Here is a 19,886-nt window from a genome sequence, read left to right on the forward strand (position 1 = left end):
TAGCTAATGACCCAAGCTAATTTCATTGTTCTTCAGGACAGTCATTAGTGCGTTGTGTGTGACGGGGATGCCGCCCAGCCTTTGCTTTCTGGGCACTGTGCCTTAATGCACAGAGACTCCTGCTGTGCGTGGGGACCAGCAGCCACTGCACCCCCTCCCCCATGCCGCTCCTGGAGGTTCAGCTGCAGGCTTCGCACTGTTGCCTGCATCTGAAAGTGAGCCAGTTTTGACTGAGGAGGCTAGTGGCACAATCAGGGTGAGATGTTATCCCTCTTCAGTGGCATTTTAACCGCCCCAGCCCCTGTATCCTAGAAAATCAGGGTTGGAAGGGACCTCAGGAGGTATCTAGTCCCACCCCTCGCGCAAAGCCGAACCCTCAGTATCCCTCTCTTATAAGTGAGGCTCAGCCAACCAAGTAACTAGCTCCTAGACCATCCTTCCAACCCTTTCACCCAAGAGTCCAAAACTAGCTTATAAACCGCCCACCCCCGCACCAAGATCACTCCCCCCTGCTGTTGAAATGCAGCCCCCTTGGGGCGGAACATGGCAGCTGTTCCGTGGTGTGCAGCAGCCCCACGCAGCCCAGGGCAGGGAGTTGAAATAGCAGGGCTTTCTCACAGCCCTGCTCTCAGGATGCGTCCCAGTGGGAAACATGCCCCACTGTATAATCCCTGCACTCCCCTGCCCGAAATCCAACTTGCCCCACAGGTCCGAGCTGGAGAAGCCGCTTTTGCCCCCAGCGTAGCCTGGAGCCTGCCCAGGAACTGAGCACCCGCAGAGCCAGGCTGAGCTCCAAAGTTCCCCTGGGGGTGACTCAGGGAGCAGCAGTGGCCAGACGTGCGGATACTGCCCATGCTGTTATCTCTGTCCCAGGCTCACCTGTGCACCTGCAGGACAACAGGTGCATCTGACACACAAGCCCTGGGCCTCACTGCCCTCTGGTGGCCACGTCTGGCATAGCGCCCTTTTGGGGGTACACCCAGCAGCCACCTGGACTTAAAGCGGGCGGTTTGTACAGTGTGGAAAACGTGCCCCTGGCTGAAGGAGCCAAACACCCCCAGAGGCATGGCCGCTGCAAAGGGCTGTTTGTGCAGGCTGGGGCCAGCTTGCAGAGGCTGCTGACTGTGTGTTCGAGCCGGAGGACACCGATGCCTGTCAGTGGGTTTCGAAATGTGTTTTCAGCCTGCACTGGAACAACAACAAAAGCTTTCCAAGGAATCGCACCGGGGAGAGGGGTACACAGCCACAGCCAGGTGGTGAGGGCACTGCTGAGGTAGCCCTGGGTTCAAGATCTTGCTCTGGAGTTCTAGCTCCAATTGGCCTGTGTGTAATTGAATGTTTAGCCACAGCACTAAGCTCTCCCTGTACAGAGTTAGGTTCCCAGTCCCTAGGATCCCTGGTAGGAGCAGGGCTACACCTTTTCCCCGCTCATGGCAGTTTGCTGCAGAAGACCATTAGGAGGCACTGGGCCCGCGCTTTCAAGCTTTTCCTGGTAACCACGAGGGCTAGAAATGGGACTTTTATTTTAAAAATGCAAGCTGAGAGTCTCATGAAATCATAGGACTCCGGGAGCTGGGCCTTGAAGGACTCCCACCCCCCAAATAGCACAAGGCTCATGACAAAAAGCAAGGCTGGACTGCTCTCGCTCTTCCCAAACTTGGGGGGCGATCACTGAGCCCTCCTGGGCAATGTTCCCCAACTCTGCAGCGCACCCCTGCCTTCAGTCTGTCAGATCGAGGTCACTACGGTGCAAGATCTGTATGCCGACTCCAGGCTTTTAACATAGCTGGGGTTTATTGGCAGAGGGTGGGGGAAGGGGAGGAGTGGGTGAAATGTGGGGGTGCGGAGACGGGGTGCCCAGGACGAGCTGATCGATTGGCAGGTTCATTTGGAACATTTCGTGTTCTCACCTCGCTGGGCTGAGCTTGGTGCCGACAGGATGGCTCCAGCTGCGAGGCTGCTAAGAGCAGCGCTGTGCATGAGACCTGACAGCGTGTGTGTGTGTGTGTGTGAGCGAGAGAGAGAGAGAGAGAGAGATCTGGTGAGGGTGCGTATGTGTGTGTGTAACCTGGAGGGGTATATGTGACGCAGCAACGCAGTTGTGTCTGTTTGTGTGTGTGTGTGACGCAGGAAGGCGGTTGTATATGTGTTTGACCTGACAGAGCAGATTTGTGCGACCCAGTGGGGCGTGTGTGTGTGCGAGAGAGAGCAATGTCATGGCCTCCAGCACTTTGTCCTCAAGAACATCCCACAGTAGCCTGTACGAGGCTGGTGCTAATTGTTGAGGTGTGGGCAGTGGAGTCCCAGCACTGCGTGCGCTGCGGGAAAGCCTTGTCCCTGAGCTATGGGCTGTCGCTGGGCCATGCTGCAAGCCGCCTGTCACTCCCAGTGCCCCATTATGGTGACAGAGCGTCCCGGCCCCTCTCTCCTGGGAGCTCTCTGGGCTAGCAGCTCTCCTGGGCTTCCCACCTCCTGCCAGCCAATGGAGCTGTCGGCTCTCGCTCCGGCTGGACTGTCTATCCCGTGTGCCACTCTCGCAGGGTAATCATGGAGCCAGTGCGCGGACCTGGCAGCTGCTCAAAGCAGGACCTGCCAGGCTTTCTAAGGCATGGGATGGCTCTGCTATCGGGGCTGGCACTCAGGAGGCCTGTGTGATCCCTCAGTTCACTCAATCCCTTCGCTAAAGCCTTTCCCAAATCCCGCTGAGCTCTCCTCCCCCATAACAGCTTGTGTCAGTGAGTTCCACAGGCTGGTTACCAACTGAGATTGGGAGAGAGAAGCCAGACGGTCCGTGAGCTGGATGTCACAGCGCTGCCAGACATTGCCCAGGGTGGGCACCGGGCTCCTGGGCGTGGGGACAGGCTCAGCGAAAAGCGCCCTCTCTGCCCCCAGCCTTCAGCGTGGCTGAGAGACCAGGCAGGCTGAGCAGAGCCACTCCAGGCTGGGCACAGCAGAGGCTGTGCTGGTATCGATGTGGGCGCAGCCATGGGCAGGCGAGATGGGAGCTGTGCTGGTATCGATGTGGGCGCAGCCATGGGCAGGCGAGATGGGAGCTGTGCTGGTATCGATGTGGGCGCAGCCATGGGCAGGCGAGATGGGAGCATAGGCTGGAGAATGTCGCAAGACCAGTCAGCTCAGGCTTCTGTGGGTGCGTGGGCATCACACCCAGCTCGTTGTCCGTCCCTCTAATGGCTGGGCCCAGCGACTAGCACAGCCAGCTGCTCACTCAGGCGCACCCCGGCAAGCTCCTCTCTAGCTTGCGAGGGGAGGCCTGTGGGTCAGGTCCTGAAGGGCCAGGGTTCGAGTCCTGTTAGGGCCTGTGTATGTGCAGAGGTGGTTTGTTACAGATGCCGATTCTAGCTCGTTGGCTGCTGCTAACCTGCTCCAGGCAGGGTGGGCCTAGGGAGCATCCCCTGCTGCGCCACTGAACTCAGCACAGACCTGCCAGCTAGGGGACACCTGCCGCGCTGCTCGCGGGCCCAGCTACGCCCAGGGCTGAGTGGGAATTTCTGTGCTGGGGAGACCAGCCACACCCCCTCTGCAGAGCCACTGGCTCCCTGGAATGCAGGAGAACCAGCCCCACGCCCCAGGGCGCTGCATGCGCCCGCCGTGAGCCTGCTCACGGCTCCTCCCTAACCAGCCAAGTCGCAGGCCAGTGCAGGGAACTGCCCCTGCCCTCCCAAACCACCTCCTGCTGGGAAGAGGGCAGGCTACTCCCAGAAGGAAATGCACCCAGAATCCAACACCCAACACATGTAGCCTCTGGGCAGCGGTTCTCAGTCCGCGAGCTGCCAGCAGCCCAATCCACACACAGCTGGGCCACGCAGCGGGGGTCTAGGTCGGGTCTGCCACCCAGTCCCACACGGATGGGTCCAAGGTCCCTGCTGCCCAGCCCCCCACCCAAGGCTCTGCTCTTGGCCCCACTCTGTGAAGGTGTCTCTGGGCAGGAGGTGCTGGGCATAGGGGTCGGGGGGGGGGGGCGCTGTGGTTCTCAACCTGCAGCCCAGGTAACACATTGTAGGCCACAGCCCACAATGATAAATAGGTTGAGTACCCCTGTGTGACTTACCATCCGCTGGGACGAGCCCAGACCGGGGTGTAACTGGCTGAGCAGAGGTTTCAGTGGCCCAGGGTCAGGTGCTGCTCCTGCTGCTCGGGAACTCAGTGCAGCACAAGTTGCCCATGGCGGCTCCTGCCCTTCTCCCCTCCTGATGGCACTACCAGAGGAAATGCCCTTCTCTGGGTTAACCTGGTGCAGCTCAGAGGGTGGCGCTACTTATTCCATTCGCAGGCTGTACCCCCTGGGCACAGGCAGTGTTCAGCACTATGCACCTCCCATCACTAGGGCCCCATCTTCCAGCAGCCCCCTTGGGATGGCATGTCTAGTGCTTACAGCAGGTGATGGGGTGTTGAGGCCCTTCCCTTCTCCATGCCTCAGTATCCCCATCAGTATCACCTATCTTGCTGTGGTTTGGAAAGCTGCTTAACTCACTGCATGGCACATGCTTTGAGATCCTTGATTGATCTGCAGTTCCCATCCCCCGTTCCCATGACAGCGGGCCCTATGGGTGCTGCACACCAGAAGGCCTTTCCCAGGAGAGATTTTGGCCTCAGAGCAGCTCAGCTGGGATTCAGGCTGTCGGCACTGGAAAGGGGCCAGCCCAGCCCCGCAGGAGCTCTCCAGACAATCTAAGCCCATCCCCAGCCCTGGGGCCAGGGAGCCCCAGGCCCAGAGCAAAGGCTAGGGTCTGAAATAACCATGGCATTGAAACTGACCAGGTGGATGCAGAGCCAGGCTGCACACCCCTCGCTCACACAGCTCCCCGCAGACATTCCCAGCCTGGAGGCCCAGCATTGGGTGAACCAGGGGCAGCTGCTTGGGGACGGGACCTGGACATGGCCCTGCAAGGAGGCAGATCCTGCTGCTGCTCACAGGACAGCAAAGCTGAGGGGCCAGGCTGGACGGTGCCCAGGGATGGGCACACCGTGTACAGATGCTTCTCGCCCATAGTACAGCTCAGGGTGGGGGCACCCAGCGGGACGAATGAATCAGCTCACGCCTGGATCCAAAGAAACCTTTGCTCACAGCGGGGGCTGTGTCAGCCACCACCTGCCACGTGGCCCCTGCCCCTCACCCCAGGCCTCTGCCAGGGTGCCAGGGACAGGCCTGGGGGTATGAGCCGGTGGAGGCTCAAAGCAGGGGTCACTTGGCTGCCCTTCGCTAGCCCCCAAGACGCAGGCTGGTGCTGCTCACAGCCCTTTCAACACAGTACCAGCGGAGCAGGGCAGCGTTCAGTAGGGATACCAGTGCTGCCTGCCCTGCCCTTTTAAAGATGTCCCAAGGCCACCTCTGCTGGCCCTTGCCTTTGCCCTACCCCTGCTATGGCAGAGGTGACTGGAATAGCTCCTGGCCTGGGGTCTGGGCGCTCTCCAGCTTCGCTCGAAGCTGGGGCCACGTTCCTGGCACGAGGCTGTGGCATGGAGTCTCTGATAGATGGGCAAGGGCAGGCGCTCGAGTTCAGTGGGGTGGTTAATATGGACAGGGATCCATTGAAACCCACCTAGGCAGCTGGCTGGACCTCGGCCCAGGGTGCTGATGCAATCCTGCCAGCTCTCACCAGCCCCTGCTGCAGGAGTGCCTCTCAGAGCACCATGAGCAACATGCTTCAAACAATTTGGGGTGGAAAGAGGGCACCTCCTCTGCACGATGCCCTGAACTACCGATTTCCAAGGGAGCATCAGCTCGTCCCAGCTCTTCTGCAAACTGCTCTGAGCCCTTCACATTAACCAAGGCCACATACTGCTACCCTAGGGGACGCAACTATCACTCATCCCCTTTATAGATGACTCAGAGTGTGGCACAGAACCTAGAGACCTGATCTAAGGCAGCCAAACCTCAGCCATGCCGCCTTTCAGAAGGAGCATGCCAAATTATGTGCTTGTGCAACCCACACTAACACAGCATGGCTCTCTGGCACTCCCTAGTGAATACAGCACATAGAGAGGTTAATGAATCTGCAACTACCTCCATCCAGGGCTGTTTAGCTCAGCTGCGTCCTTCCAGCTGGCTGGCCAGCAAGCGAGAGCACCGCCTTGGGCAGAACTCACCAGGGCTCCCCAGCACAAAGGGGACAGGTTAGATGTTGTTTGTGGCAGGTCTGTCAGGATTAATAGCACTGGACTATGTTACAGGTGGGCAAACTGAGGCTAAGAGAGGCAGTGACTTGCTCAGCACGGCCATTGCAGAGCCAATAAGAAGAACCCAGGCGTCCTAACTCTCACTCCAGTGGCCCATGCTGCTGCTGCTGAGGGCTGGGGACTAGGAAATCAATGCCAGGGCCCCCAGACACCTCCATTTCCCTTAATAAACCAGCCATCAGAACTAACCCCCCAGCCCAACCACTCCAGCTCCCCCCAGCCCATGGCACTGAAGACCCCCGAGTCAGAAGGGGACAGAGGGGGATATATAGCAGCTTCTTAGGGGTTCCCCCAGCCAGTTTTTCTACTGCCTTGCTGGTCACAAGATGTAATGTGCAGGGCTTTTCACATTGTGCACTCAACTGCACGTGCAGTGATCTTAACTACCGGCTGTGCCATTGCGGCTGGGAGCCCCTCGCAGCCTGGCTGGCACCTGGGTCCCACTCTGCATATGGACAGTGTGCCAGCTGCAGAAGCCATGTGGTGCCTCTCAGCACCAGGGACCAGCCAGAAAGCAGGACAGACCCATCACCTGAGCGCAAAGCTCCCCAGCAGGGAGGACATGGTAAGGAGTGAGGTGGGGAAGGCAGGGGCTCCTGGGAGGGATGGTAGGGGGCTCCCTCAAGGGCTGAGGCTCCTGGGAGGGGGTGGGTACAGGCACACACAGCAAGGGGTCAGGCTAATGGTGGGGGGAGAGAGAAGGGTCAGGCTGTGGCAGGGGGTCACAGCCAGTGGCTGGTTTCTCTGTGTCTCAGAGGTAGAAACCCTATTGCCCCTGGGAACAGTTAGTGAAGCATGTGGCCGGGCCAGGCCACGGCTCTCTGCCACTGTCCTCTCCTTCCACGCAGGCCTCATGCCTATGAGAGAAGTCACTAATAAAAGATCCAGCTGGAGGCTTAGCCCCACCCCAGGGAGAGCCACTGCCCACATCTGCTCAGCACCCAGAGTGAGCACTTGCAGATGGGCTGGGCCGGGCCCATGGCCAAGCAGCCCTGGACACATCATGCTAGTCCATGGGCATCACCTGCTGGCCACAAGCGAGCACAACAATAACCTATGCTGCTGTGCACACCTGGGCACAGGCATGGCAAGCTGGCTATGCCAGGCTCTACTGGCACCAGGCTCGCTCAGGCATGCTAGCAGGGCATGAAGCATAGGGCACTGTGCTTTCACCTGCCTGGCACTGGGCAAGGGGAACAGACCTCCCAGCTCTGGTACTGATAGGCCCAAATGCCCTAGGGAGAATCATAGAATAGCAGGGTTGGAAGGGACCTCAGGAGGTATCTAGTTCAACCCCCTGCTCAAAGCAGAGCAAAGATGCCGTGCACCCCGGCTCACCCTGCTCAGAGCCAGGCCAGTGCTGGGCAGGCTGGCACACCCTGCTGGGGCCACAGTCCCAGAGCAGGTGCCTCAGCTGTGGGGCGCTCTCCTCCCATCTTGGGCATCACCACTGTGCAGGCTGGGCTCGGTTACTGGCCACAGCTTTGGCCCTTTTGCCTCAGGAACCTGGTCAGCCTTCCTAGAGCCAGGCAGGGAGGCTGGAGCTGCTCCTGCACGCACAGCCGGAGAGCCTTAGGGAAGAGGTGGATGACTTCCTCAGGTGGCCTTGGAATGGCTCAGTGGAGAGAAAACAGCTTGGTAGCCAGGTCAGTTTACTGAGCCAGGGCTGCTGAGGTCCCGTCCGTCCCTGCCTGATCTCCCCTCAGCTTTGCACCAGGCTCATTAATTAGCCATGATGCTGTGGGAGCATTCCTACTGTATGGGGGGGAAGTGGGCTCGCTCGTTTGCTAGGCTGAGCTCTGGTAGCTGCACACAGGGCCATCTCTGCTGCACAGCCCCCACTATCAGCCATGAAACCGCAAGGCAAAGAGGAAGCCTTGCTTTTCTAGGCGCGCCAGCTAGCATGCTGGGTCGGGGACCACAGTAAGAAAATCCTGCACCCCCCCGCTGAGTGTTGGTGGGGAGGGTCTCCCTATTGGAGCTGTAGCATTGGCAGAAATCAGTGATCCTTCCTGCTAGTTGCACTAACAGTAAACGAGCAGATGGTCTGAATCCGTATCCCCTACCGCTGAGTCCTGTGTCATGCTGGAAGCTCAGCGCATCCCCAGCATTTCCCCCCCAGTGTTGAGCACAGGCCTGAAGTTGCCTTGACCCTTCTCCTCAGCTGCATTCAAACCAGAGCGCACCAGCTGCCCTTGGGCCCATCAGCCTTGGCCTTCTTCCCCTGACGCAACTGCCTCGAACCTCAGAGCCTGATCACCAGCTACAATAAAAGGAGCAACACTGATGGGCTTTGCTGGCCTCTGGCCAATGCAGCCACCCAGGGCAGGGAGGGAACAGCCACTGTCTGCAAGGAGACAGCAGAGCCCCCCAGAGAAATTACTCTGCCTCTTTCTTGTGAGGACAGGGTAGGAGCAAAGTGCCCAGCTTCGGCAGATCTGCTGACACTTCTCAAACAGGGGGCCTAAGGCCTGGGGCTGTTCAGACCCCCCCCCTGTGGGAGCTTGTCCCCAACCAGACCGCAGGCCTGGCTTTCCTGGGCAAAGGCTGGGCAGTGGCAGGATATGGAGTGGATCAGTCCCATCAGTGAGTTGGAGAGGAGGGGACCCTGGGCCAGAGCCCAGTCAGGAGCCTTGTGCTGGAAGGGTGCAGCAGGGCTGGGGGCAATAAGGGAGATGGGACCCGATCTGGTAGGTGAGGAGTCAGAAGGGCCTCCCTTGTGCAGGATGCACCACCATTTATTCCGCCCAGAACTGAAAGAAAACAGCCAGGTTTCAAGGGGTGAATCCCGTCCCCTGCCATCAGCCAGCACCTGGGCTCTTAGCAGGATTTGAGGAGCAGGGGCCCCTGGGCTGACCCAGCTCATGCTATGCTCCCCAGCACCTGGGGCAGGCATGCACAGGACCCAGTCTCTACAGCCCTGAGAGAGGGGGCCACGAGGGGCTAGCACAACACAGCAAGGACCCCCAAGGTCCCTGCCTGGTCAGGACCCCTGTCTGACTCTGCAGCCTGTGGCCCTGGGATCTCACCCCAGGCAGGGAAGCATCTGCAAGTGACAGCTCACAAGTAAAAGCCACCGGTAGCATGGGGAGCAGGGTCTAGCTCAGAGTTCAGCCGGGGGGGGGGAGGGGGTTGCTTTTAACATGGACCCCGAGTCCCTCGAGAAGCCTCCACTGAGCACCACCAGGGAGAATACAAATGACGAGGCATTTAATAAAACCCCGTGTGTGCCAGTGACCGAGGGGGCCCTGGGGGTTCACACCAGCCAGGGGATGGAGCCTCAGGCAGGCCCGGAAGAATGGCTCCAATAGGGAGAGGCCCCTTGGGTCACTGGGGCAGATGCAGCAGAGCTGAGGCCCTGGTGCCTGCCTCTCTCTGGGATGAGCCGCTAGGTCCCCACTGGCTCCGAAGCCAGGATCTTCTTGACATAGTTCTGGACATTGACGTGCAGCTTCGGGGCCGTGGCCGAGAAAGTCTCCACAGCCAGCGCTCGGGCGGACTCAGAGCCACTCCACATGGCACGGTAGAGGGGGAGGGTGTATTTCTGCTTCCCCTGCAAGGCACAAATCACAAAGGCCACGAGGAGGTTAGGATCTAGAAGACATGATTGAACCCACGAATTACAGGGCTCTGCACAGGGGCCAGTCACTAAGGCTGGAGAAGAGTTTCCCATAGAAACTCTGTGTTAACACACCCACAGCTCCCTGAGACAGTCCCTCTTCCAGTGGGGATCACTTGGGCTTGGCCTCAGCCAAAAATCCTGCACGCACAGAACGTTAGCCAAATGCAGGTACTGAACGTCAAGAAAGCGTGCATGTGGGTGTGCAAACACACATGGGTGTGCTCGTGCAAAATCAACTTTCCCCATTTCACAGAAACTAACTCACCCACTTCTAAAAATGGGTAACAGAGAAAATGGCAGGATTACAAGAGCAAGTGAGCTGGACAGTCCTTGTTCAGGACCAGCGCCTTTGCATGGCTTGCAAACAGGTTAGAAGAGCAAGAGCAGATAGAGAGAGCAGCACCTGTTTGAACAAGAACCTATAGCTCCCCCTCTCAGACAGTTCCTAAACTGCATGAAATTCTCTGACCCCCCTCAACCCTTCCCACACTTAAAAAAAAACCTGGTTGCACATAAGCACTGGAGTCAGGAAAATGCAGTTCCAGTTCCAACGGTACTTGTCCATGCTGCACGTACACCCCATTGTCTGTTGCTGCCCCCTCTTCTTCAATGTGCTCTCTAATAGATGCTTAATTTTTTTTTTGCTGAATTGAGGCCAGCAACAGGCATGTGCCAAGCTTTAAGCACATGCTTAAATCCCACTGATGGCAAAGGGATTTAGGGAAGTGCTTGTGGCCTTAAAATGTATGCCTAAAATCAAAAAGAGAACGTGCAACAGGGCTCTGGCCGGAACACGACGTTCCCTGCAACGCTGCACACAGTGCTACAGCTGGGCTCGGTCTTTGGTTGCTGCACTCCCAGCCCCATGGAGCTGGCAATGGCGTTACCCACAAACCTGGCTGTGGAGGAACTCCTTGACTTTGCCAAACTCGGGCTCGTGGCTGTTCTTGAGGACGATCTGGCACCAGCGGAGCTGCAGCTCGGCGTTCTGCGCTTTGGAGATCTTTGGGTACATCTCACTCAGCTTCGCCACGTTCCCTGGGAAGTGAACAGCAGGTGAGCCAGCCCAGCCGGACTCAGGCAAGGAAACAAGCATCATTAGCACTTACTTGGGTACGGTCAGCAAGAACAAGCTGAAATTGCTGCTGGTTGCAACTTGGCAAAGCTGCATATACGTGGCCCAGGCGCCATGTGCCTTCAAAGAGACGGCAGCAGTTTAACAGACCACAGGCCCATGGTACAGTCAGGACATGCCACTAATGAGTCGACAGACAGATTTCCTCCACACCAGAGACGTCATTCTCGAGCACCTTGCAGCCAGTGGGCCTGGTGGAATCATCGCTCAGCCAAAGCAAAGGCACTCAGCAGGTTACATCAGGTGTCTAGACTCGGGACCCGGGGTGGGGAGGAGGGGCGGGGAGGGGGGAGATTCACAAGCAAAGCCAACCAGGAGACAATGACTGCACGCACTTTACGCCAGGCTCTGGCAGCCAGAGGGACCAGACCTCTAGAGAGAGATGGAGACGTTACTCAGCAAAGGGCTCCAGCACATGGGAAGCTTTTGGTTACAGAGCAGGTGGCCGTACCGCTGAGATCACCGTTGTGCTCTGCGGCATGTTACAACTTCCTGCCGCTAGAATACTGGGGAGAACGGCTGCAGAGCACATCACACGAGGCTGCTCTAGGAAAAAGGGTTAAAGACTTGGGCGGCTACTAGAGGAACCACTATGGAATTTGCCACCCTTGACATCAGCCCTCCCAGCTGGGCTGGGAAAGGGACCAGTGCACGCAGTGAATGCAGGGTGCTTGCTTGGGTGTGAAGTTCTGCTATTCTGACTCGCAATCACTCATTTCTCTCTTTGATCCTAGGCAGGCGACAAGGCCTCAATACACATCCCTGCTCTTGCCTCCATCTCTCCAATAACCAAGTAGGGAGGGTTCTCCCCAAAAGCAAAACGAAAGCTCAGCCACTGAACTCCCAATCAGCTGAAAGGACCCTTCGTGCATGCACCCCTGGATACAGTGAAGTTGGAGATACGTTGCCTGGCACACTTCTCCCCACCTATCTGGTTGTACCGGAAGTTGCTGGTGAGCATCCAGCTTGGGCTAGTAACCAGCGTGCCTCTACATCATGATAGGGTTTGCATTAAGGCTTCACTGCTTTACAAAGCCCACCGGTTTGTACCCAACTTACGCCCTGCCCAGAAGAGGTTACTGGTCCTTACTGTCTGGCAAAGGGGATTTCTGCAATATCTTATCAAGGAAGAAGACAAGTTGGTAGGTTTTCCAGGCGGAGATGTCCACAGCTTTGATTGCCTCCATGTTCAAACTGCTGGCTGCCCAGAGCTCTGCTAGCTCCTCTGCTGGCTTCATGAGTGTCTCTCCCGGGGAAAGGTCAGGCAGGTAAGGGGGCCAACCAGGTGTGTTCAGCCATCGATCAAACTCAAAGCCTGCAGCGGAGAAGAGGAGAGAAGAAGCGGGGTTGCATTCTCTGGACATCACTGGAGTCAGCTCCCAGAATAAGCATGCTCTGAGCAGGCAGGGCCAGCAGTGGAGCCGGATTTGGCTGCATGCCAGTGCACCCAAGAGGTCGCACAGAGCAATAGCAAACAGGAGAAGCTGAGAATGGAGAGACTGGTTTCTAAGATCCATCCCTTAGCAAAACTGCAGCATGGGGGCTCCAGAGTTATCGTCTCTCATTGACTCAACTGTGCTGAGCCTACAAGTGATTGTGTTAACAGCCTGGGATCTGAGAGTCAAGCTGGGTTCTTTTCATCTCATGCATCATCCCATGTAACAGGTTCTATCCTGTCACCTGCACATTCCCATTGCTTTTAGGGGGATCTGCCACAGGCATTACTGAACCTAGTTATTAGTTCTGTGAATGACGTTTTATTACCCCAGTTTTAATTGGAAGGGTGAGGGAGAGGAGGGCAGGGAGCATGTGGACTTAGCCCTAGAATCAGCCCTCTGTGGGAAAAGCTGAGGCAATGCATTAGCATAGGGCAAATAAATGGAAGAGTACACAGCAGTTAGCATGCAAACAGAGTAACAGACTGACCAGCTGGGCCAGAGCAGCAAGGCTCAACTTTAAGGAGAGGGAAAAGTAATAACGGTCCTGTCCTTAGCTCCGCCCACAACCCATCAATGGGCATCCGAGTTAATATCCCATTGAGATGAAGGGACAGTTTGCATGTCTGTTTGATTGTTTCAGGCTCTCTGCAAACTCAGTCAAGCATTTCTGCTTTGGCCACACACCATTTCCATTTTTAAGGTTTTCTTTGGCACCATGGGTTTGTAGCCAGCTATGCTGCTAAAGATATACAGGCATACGCTAAATAAAGTATAGGTGTGGATTTAAGGCACTAATGCAAAAGCCTACATGTTTCAAGGCTGTAAAGACAATAGCTTAGCCAAACAAACTAGGGCCCATGGCCTAAAGATGGGACATAAGTAACCCAAAACGACCCTATATCACAAGATAGAGTAGTGTTATAAATGCTGCTGACAGGTAACCACAAGATGCCAGTTTATATCAGCCTTAAAATATCTAAGTTAAGAATATCTGCAGATGTCCAATCACAAGGATGCCATGGTAACTAACTGTTGTACATGCTAACAAGCTTGAGGCAAAAGTCCCAGCAACCTATGGGTGAAGGGCACCCCAAAGTTAGTAGGGTGAGGGAATACAGATAAGGGGCTGAAATCCACAGCTAGAGATACAGCTACAGGCACTAGATAAGAAAATAACGTAAAAAAAAAAAAAAAAGAAAAAGAAGCAGAGACTCTGGAGAAGGTGGGGGCAGCCTCAAGCAGTGCTGGGTCATTGTCCCGGCCCAATTCTAGCCCTGGAGAAGGGGCAATCTGAACAAGCTGCAGTTGCTGGTTACTACCGAGTCCTGTATGAAGGTTTCTCTGGTTTTGGGGAATCCCTGGCACTTGGGACAAGGAGGCTGAGGCTCCTGAGTGCTTGAAAGGAGATCCGAGACTCGACAGCAATACTGACCTGGAATTGTGTCCACGCCTTTCTTCTTCAGCTCCGGGAAGTACTCCAGAAAGAACTCCAGGGCCTCATCGGCCATGATGCTCTGGAACTTGAACTGATTCACATAGGCCTGCGGGGGCAGGGTGCTCATACTTATGCTCCACACAGACAGGACCAGCACAGACCCACAGGGCTTATGTCAAACTACTTTAAACAATTCTGCTTTCACTTCCAGTTGTTAACTGGATCCCCAGCCTCTCTCCTGCTCATGTTTAGCCAATTCCTGCCCATTCTGACAGCCCTGTCACAAGCAGGCATGAGGGAAGCTCTGTAACAACGTTCTCCAATTCCCATATCCCAACCTTGGTCAATTCTTTTGTTTTGTGGGGTGAAGCTCTCCAGCAGCCCCCTGTGCTGGAAGCAATGGGGCCAGCTGTTTGGCATGGAAGCCTGCTCCCCACGACCGCATGCACACGTGTTGTTAACTACAGCTGAAAGACACCCAGCTGGGGATGCGGTGCCCCTCAGCTCCCAGCACTGGAGGGTTGTGGGTGGCAAAGCTAGTTCTAGATTCTCCGTCTCCAGAGCTACAGAAGCCAGAGTGGTCAGCAACTCAGCCAGCTCTTGCTCCCAAGCTGCAGACAGATGCTGCCTGGCACAATGCAGTAAGGCACATCCATTAACAAGGTCATCTTGCTCCCCCTCCTCTTCCTTCCAGCCTTCTCATCTCCCCCCCCCTCCCACATCCAGTCTTCTCAAGTATCTGCCCCTTCCTCCCTCCCCTCCCCCCTGTGCTTGGCCACTGACTCCCAATCTTCTGTTCTGTCCCCTTTGCTCCCTCCTGTATCCCATTCTCTTGCAGAGTTCTTCCCCTCCTCTCTAAATCCTACTCACCATCCCTAGAGTGCTTCCCAGACATCATCTCACAAGGCCCCTAAGCCCCATGTGTGGAGATGGCCTTTTATCCACATTGTAAGGGGGGAAACAAGACATGACACAGGAGCTGGAATTAGAATACAGCCACCCTATACTCTCTGCCCTGCACTGCCCCATACTTAGCCCAGAAGAACATGCTTCCCCATAGCATTCATCACCATATAATTTTGACAGGTTTCCACACACCCCTTTATGCTTTATGTCCCAACTTCCGGTCTCATTGTTGGGCATGTTCACATTTACCATGGTACCATTTTGAAATTTTTTTTAGGTTATTTTTATGGGGAGCATTAGGACTGCTTAAGTGTGAGTTTCAGAATGGCATTTTCCTGAACCAACTTTGCACACAACTTTCATGAAGGTCTTTCTACCATTTTTCAAGACAAATGTTAAATGCTTTATGTAAAAAGAGATAACTTAATCCTGGTACAAAACTAAACAAAGAAGGACATCTGCTAAATTTACATACATTTTGTAAATAAAGAATTATACATGCATACTCCTTTTGATTGGTGTTTAAAAAGTTTATGTACTAAAATTTTACTTGGTTTTACAGCATTTAGATTTTTAAATAAGTTAAAAAAAGGATGTAGCAGAGAAAATGTTTTTAGCTCTGCTAAAAGTATTATTGCCTGCTTTCCATAAGCTAGTTTTTCATTTGTCAGTCTGTGTTCTATATAAAGCGTGTAAATCTAAAGCTCTTTACAGTTTATAAGTAATAAGTTTTTAGAGCAGTTTTCCATTAGGCAAAACTTAAAAAATTTTTTTAAAAAGTTTGGTGTATTGCTACAAAAACTCGAGTTATTGTACAGTACGTGTCTTCTCTTTTATTTGCTTAAAGAGATACATTTTTGAAACAGACGAATGGTCAATAGCCATGCCTCTTGGCACATTATGATTTGCATTTTCCTGAACCATTCTACGACATGTCTAAAGAATAGCTTCTGATTGGCACAGTCAAGAGGTGTGGCTTGTTCAAGGCTGACTGTCCTGGAATTTCTGGCATTGCAGGCTTCTCTCTGCCACTGGGTCAGTGACACAGGCTCTCTCTCTTTCCGTAACCAGCTGAAAGGTTTTTTGTTTTTCTTGGCTGTTCTATAGCCTCTCTCACTTTGTGTCTTGTTTACCCCCTCCCCACCCCCCATTTTCTCTAAAACTACCTTCTATGACTAATATTTAACGCCTTTATTTAACAGGTCTTACAATTATTTTTCCTCTAAAAAAATCTGGAATTCAGACTATTTCAAAATAACCTAAATGCATATAAAATGTTTTTCTCCTAAAAGGCCTGTTAACATATTTGTCTTAACACTTTATTCCTATTTACTAAACTTTATGCAAAAGGGCCTTAACGTGTGTAAAGCCTATTTTGTTCCGAAGAGGCTTCTTTTTCCCCTCCAGCCTTAAAACTTTTTAAATGGCTCTAAGTGTGAACACACACACAATCCTAATACTCCCCCTAAAATGTTTTTTAAAAACTGAAATGGCTGCCATAGCAGAAGTGTACATGTCCAAAAATGACAAGACACAAAGAAGAGAGCTTGGAAACCTGTCAAAATCATAAGGTGACAGATGCTATAGAGCCCTTTACTACTGAAGCCAGAGGCTGCACTGACTGCTCAGGAGAGGTGCTGACTCAGTTGCCCATTGGCACTAGTCCCATTACTGGCCAACTTGTGCTGCACAAGGCCTGGGTTTTCATTCTCTGAATATTAAGAGCCGCCAGCTGAAGCTCTCGTTCAGTTTTCCAGATAGATTCCAGGCTAGGGTGCGTTTCTGGAGGGATGAGAGCATTTAACACAGGGAAAAGTCCTGGACTTGAGACCCTCCTGCTCCAGACTGCTCAGCTGTAAGCACCCACAACTTCGAACGGTACTAAAGGAATTTTCTTCAAGCTTGGCTTGCCTTCCCCCCCCCCCCGCTTCTTCTTCTTCACATCTCCTCAAGTTCTAATCAACCCACACTTAACAAGTGCTGCTTACTGTATAAGCTAGTACAATGTGGAAGGTATGAAGAGACTCCATAAGTCAAGGCATTAAAACCTAAACTGACCTTCAGTCTTAACTAAGTTTCCTCACTTAAGCGCTTGGGTTCTCAAACTGAACATTGTTAGGTTTGCAGCCTGCAATTGTGATCTGTTCAGGGCTTCAGGTACCCCAGGAGAACCCCAGCCAGAGGCAGAAGGGACAGCTTTGGTCTTGGGGATGGTGGCATTATTTGCAAGCTCAGAAAGTGCCAAGAACCTGCGATGCTGTCACATATGTACCAACAGGCAGGGAAGAAACCTTGTCAGCAAACATGCTAGAAGGAGTGAATTTCCCTGCCTCCAGGCCCTGCGCATCCCTGCACACAGAGCTCCCCAGTCAGAAGCCAGCGAACCCACACCCCTTACCTGCAAGAAAGCATCAAACTTGCTCTGGTCTCCCACAAGGTGTGCCAGGTAGGATACAAAACAGTAACCCTTCTCATAGGGGGTCTCATTGTATGTGTCATCAGGGTCAACGCCTAGTGGGTCAAACACATGACAAGGGCCTGAGCTTTACGAAAGAAGCCACCATTTAAAATAAACGATTCCAACTTCCTTAGATTCCCATTCTTCAACACCAGAAGCTGCCCCCACCTCAACATGAAGGCCAAAAGGGCAATGGCCTATGGCCCCCCCACCCAGCACCACCCTGGCTCAGATCCAAACCACCCTGTGTAATTCATGGAGACATACAGGGAATGCTATGCACAGTGGACTTTTCCCCGCAGCTCATCCACTGCCTCTCATCCAGCTACATTCCTCCTACAGACCATCCACCTTCTTTGCTCTAGGGATGCAATCCAAGGGACACAGCAATTTACTCAGTCACATGTGATTATGGAGAAAGCTGAGGATGCAGCCAAACTGCTATTATAAATGTGCTCTTCAGGCCCAGGCCAGAAACCTCTTCTTGGCCTGGAGACTGGCAGGTCAGTCTCAAGCCAGCTGAGATTTTGGGGGGGGGGGGGGGGGGGGGAGACAAAATTTGAAGAAAATTGATCACACTGGTTCTGAGCATGGAATAAAAATTCACCCTGGTTTCAAATTTTAACAAGAGCGTCTTGTTTGTTTATCTGGAACTCTGAAGTGGCTGAGCTCCAAAACCTCAGGTTTTATGGACATTCAATTAAATTTTCATGATGCTTTAACGTCATGAGAACTAGCACATCAGCTTGCAAAGCGAAGGTAAAAATACTGAAGTTGTTTCGCTAACTGCATGTTCTTCTATCAACAGCTGCCAGTCATGAAACACTCCATCATTAAGTACTACAAATGTCAGGGCTACTCAAAGCTTTTCTCTAAAACAAGAGTAAAGGCACAGCATACAACCTGGGTGCTTAACCCATGTTTAAGGCACCTGTGTAAGAGTGGCCTGATTTTCAGAATCGCCGAGTGCCCACAGCTTTGACGGACGTCAATGGGAGCTGAGGATTTTTAGGGCCTTCAGAAAACCCAGAGCACTTCTTGCGGTGCCTAACCTGAGGCATCCACGGTGTAAGTTCTGGTCCCTCTCTAGCCTGTTTCTTTAAACTTGCCTTAGTATATAAGGTAACTACTTAGGCTTGGGACTTTAATCACACCTATGGTACTTTAAAAATAATACTCTTTACTAATAAGTAGAATTCATGTTAAACGGTAGCAAGATTGGACTACACTGATGCATGTCTGATAGCTGCACTGTACGCAATCCATATGCAGCTTTCTGGTCTATTCTCAAGATACCCTAATTATTGCAATCTTCAAGCATTATTACTGTAGATGCAGTTTTATTCCAAGCCATTACTGGGTTAAACGCACTGGCAATAAGAATATCGCTGACGGCCCCAGAGACCTATATCCCCCGCAGGTACTCTGTGGCAGGTTATTGGAAATAGCACAGACCTGGCTCGATTTTCACTCTGAGCTTGTTTAGAGGGTGATCTTCTCCCGTGTTGTCCATATGCTGGCGCAGCAGAGCCCTTCCCGTGGCTGCCTCAAGGCAGGTGTAAGCAGCACCTGATGAGAAGAAGACAGGGACTTGGCATTGAGACACTGCACTTTCCCATCAGAGCCGGGGAGGAAGGCAAACTGCCCTCTAAGGTCCCTTTGGGGCCGCCCCTACTTCATAGGCCAGTAAGAGAGCAAAGCAGTCACTGCTCCTGGAGCAGAAGCATAGCTAAATTCAGAGAGAGAGAGAGAGAGAGCGCGCGCGCGAAAAATCAATGCAGGAAGGGGGCATACCATAGCTTTTCGGGACAAAACTTATGGGCTGCCTGCGTTAAAAGCAACCTTACAAACTAGAGTTCTGCCAGCCAGCCTTATGCTTTTGAGTGAAGATTCAGGAGCGAGTTCTTCTCAGAGAATCTCTTGAGCCCTGGCCTTCCCAAGACTCAGCCATGAGGCCAGCCTCCACCTGTTTGAAAACTACTTTTAAAAAAGTCACTGAACTACACCAAAATGCTGACTTGTAGAATCTTCAGACATGTGTTTTACTGATGGCACAGACAGAGTAAACCGAGCAGAAAGAATTTTCTTATGCTGTGAATGAAGCATTCTGAAACAAACGTTTGGAAAAGCAAGCGTGCCCCCATCACGCGTTAAGCTTACAGCTGCCACCTGACGGAATTATGGAAACATCTCAAGTTATAAGGTCTAATCTCTTACAACGTGACCAGGAAAAAGTGTGTTTGTGCAAAAGTGGTTTAGGTCTTTTTGATGCATAAATAAAATATCACCTAGCTCTTAAGTAGCGTTTTCATCAGTCAATCTCAGGGTAGGAAAACAAACAAACAAAAAAAAAAAACAAAAACAAAGGAGGGCCTCATTTTTCAAGCTCTTTTTACTCATTTTTCTACCTTAGAAATACTGGGAACATGAAGTCTCCGATCTGACCTAATTTTGGTGGAGGACTTGTTGGGGGTCTTGGCTCAGAGTGCACAGCCGAAAGGAGTTAAATCTTTATTAGACAGAATCAGACTTTAAGGCCAGAAGGGACCATCCAACCTCCTGCACATTGCAGACCATGGAACCTCACACAGCCACTCCTCTAACAGACCCCTAATCTCTGGCTAAGTTACCCAACTCCTCAAATTCTAGTTTAAAAACTTCAAGTTAGAGAGAACCCACCAATGACACTAGTT

The 19,886-nt window shown here is 53.1% G+C and overlaps 1 protein-coding gene across 1 annotated transcript in view; it reads right to left on the reverse strand.

Moving 5' to 3' along the window:
* Positions 1 to 9,386: 9,386 nt before the first annotated feature.
* Positions 9,387 to 19,886, reverse strand: part of LOC119846499 (arginyl aminopeptidase) — a 34,546-nt gene continuing 24,046 nt past the window's right edge. Inside the window, exons 6-11 of the mRNA XM_038380277.2 lie at positions 18,649 to 18,762; positions 17,134 to 17,246; positions 13,827 to 13,935; positions 12,046 to 12,270; positions 10,716 to 10,858; positions 9,387 to 9,751 (exon numbers count right to left, since the gene is read on the reverse strand). Of these exons, the coding sequence (XP_038236205.1) occupies positions 9,587 to 9,751; positions 10,716 to 10,858; positions 12,046 to 12,270; positions 13,827 to 13,935; positions 17,134 to 17,246; positions 18,649 to 18,762 (869 nt within the window). The 3' untranslated portion in view covers positions 9,387 to 9,586. The remainder of the gene's footprint in view (positions 9,752 to 10,715; positions 10,859 to 12,045; positions 12,271 to 13,826; positions 13,936 to 17,133; positions 17,247 to 18,648; positions 18,763 to 19,886) is intronic.

This window comes from Dermochelys coriacea, chromosome 21, assembly GCF_009764565.3.
Source record: "Dermochelys coriacea isolate rDerCor1 chromosome 21, rDerCor1.pri.v4, whole genome shotgun sequence".
NCBI lineage: Eukaryota > Metazoa > Chordata > Testudines > Dermochelyidae > Dermochelys > Dermochelys coriacea.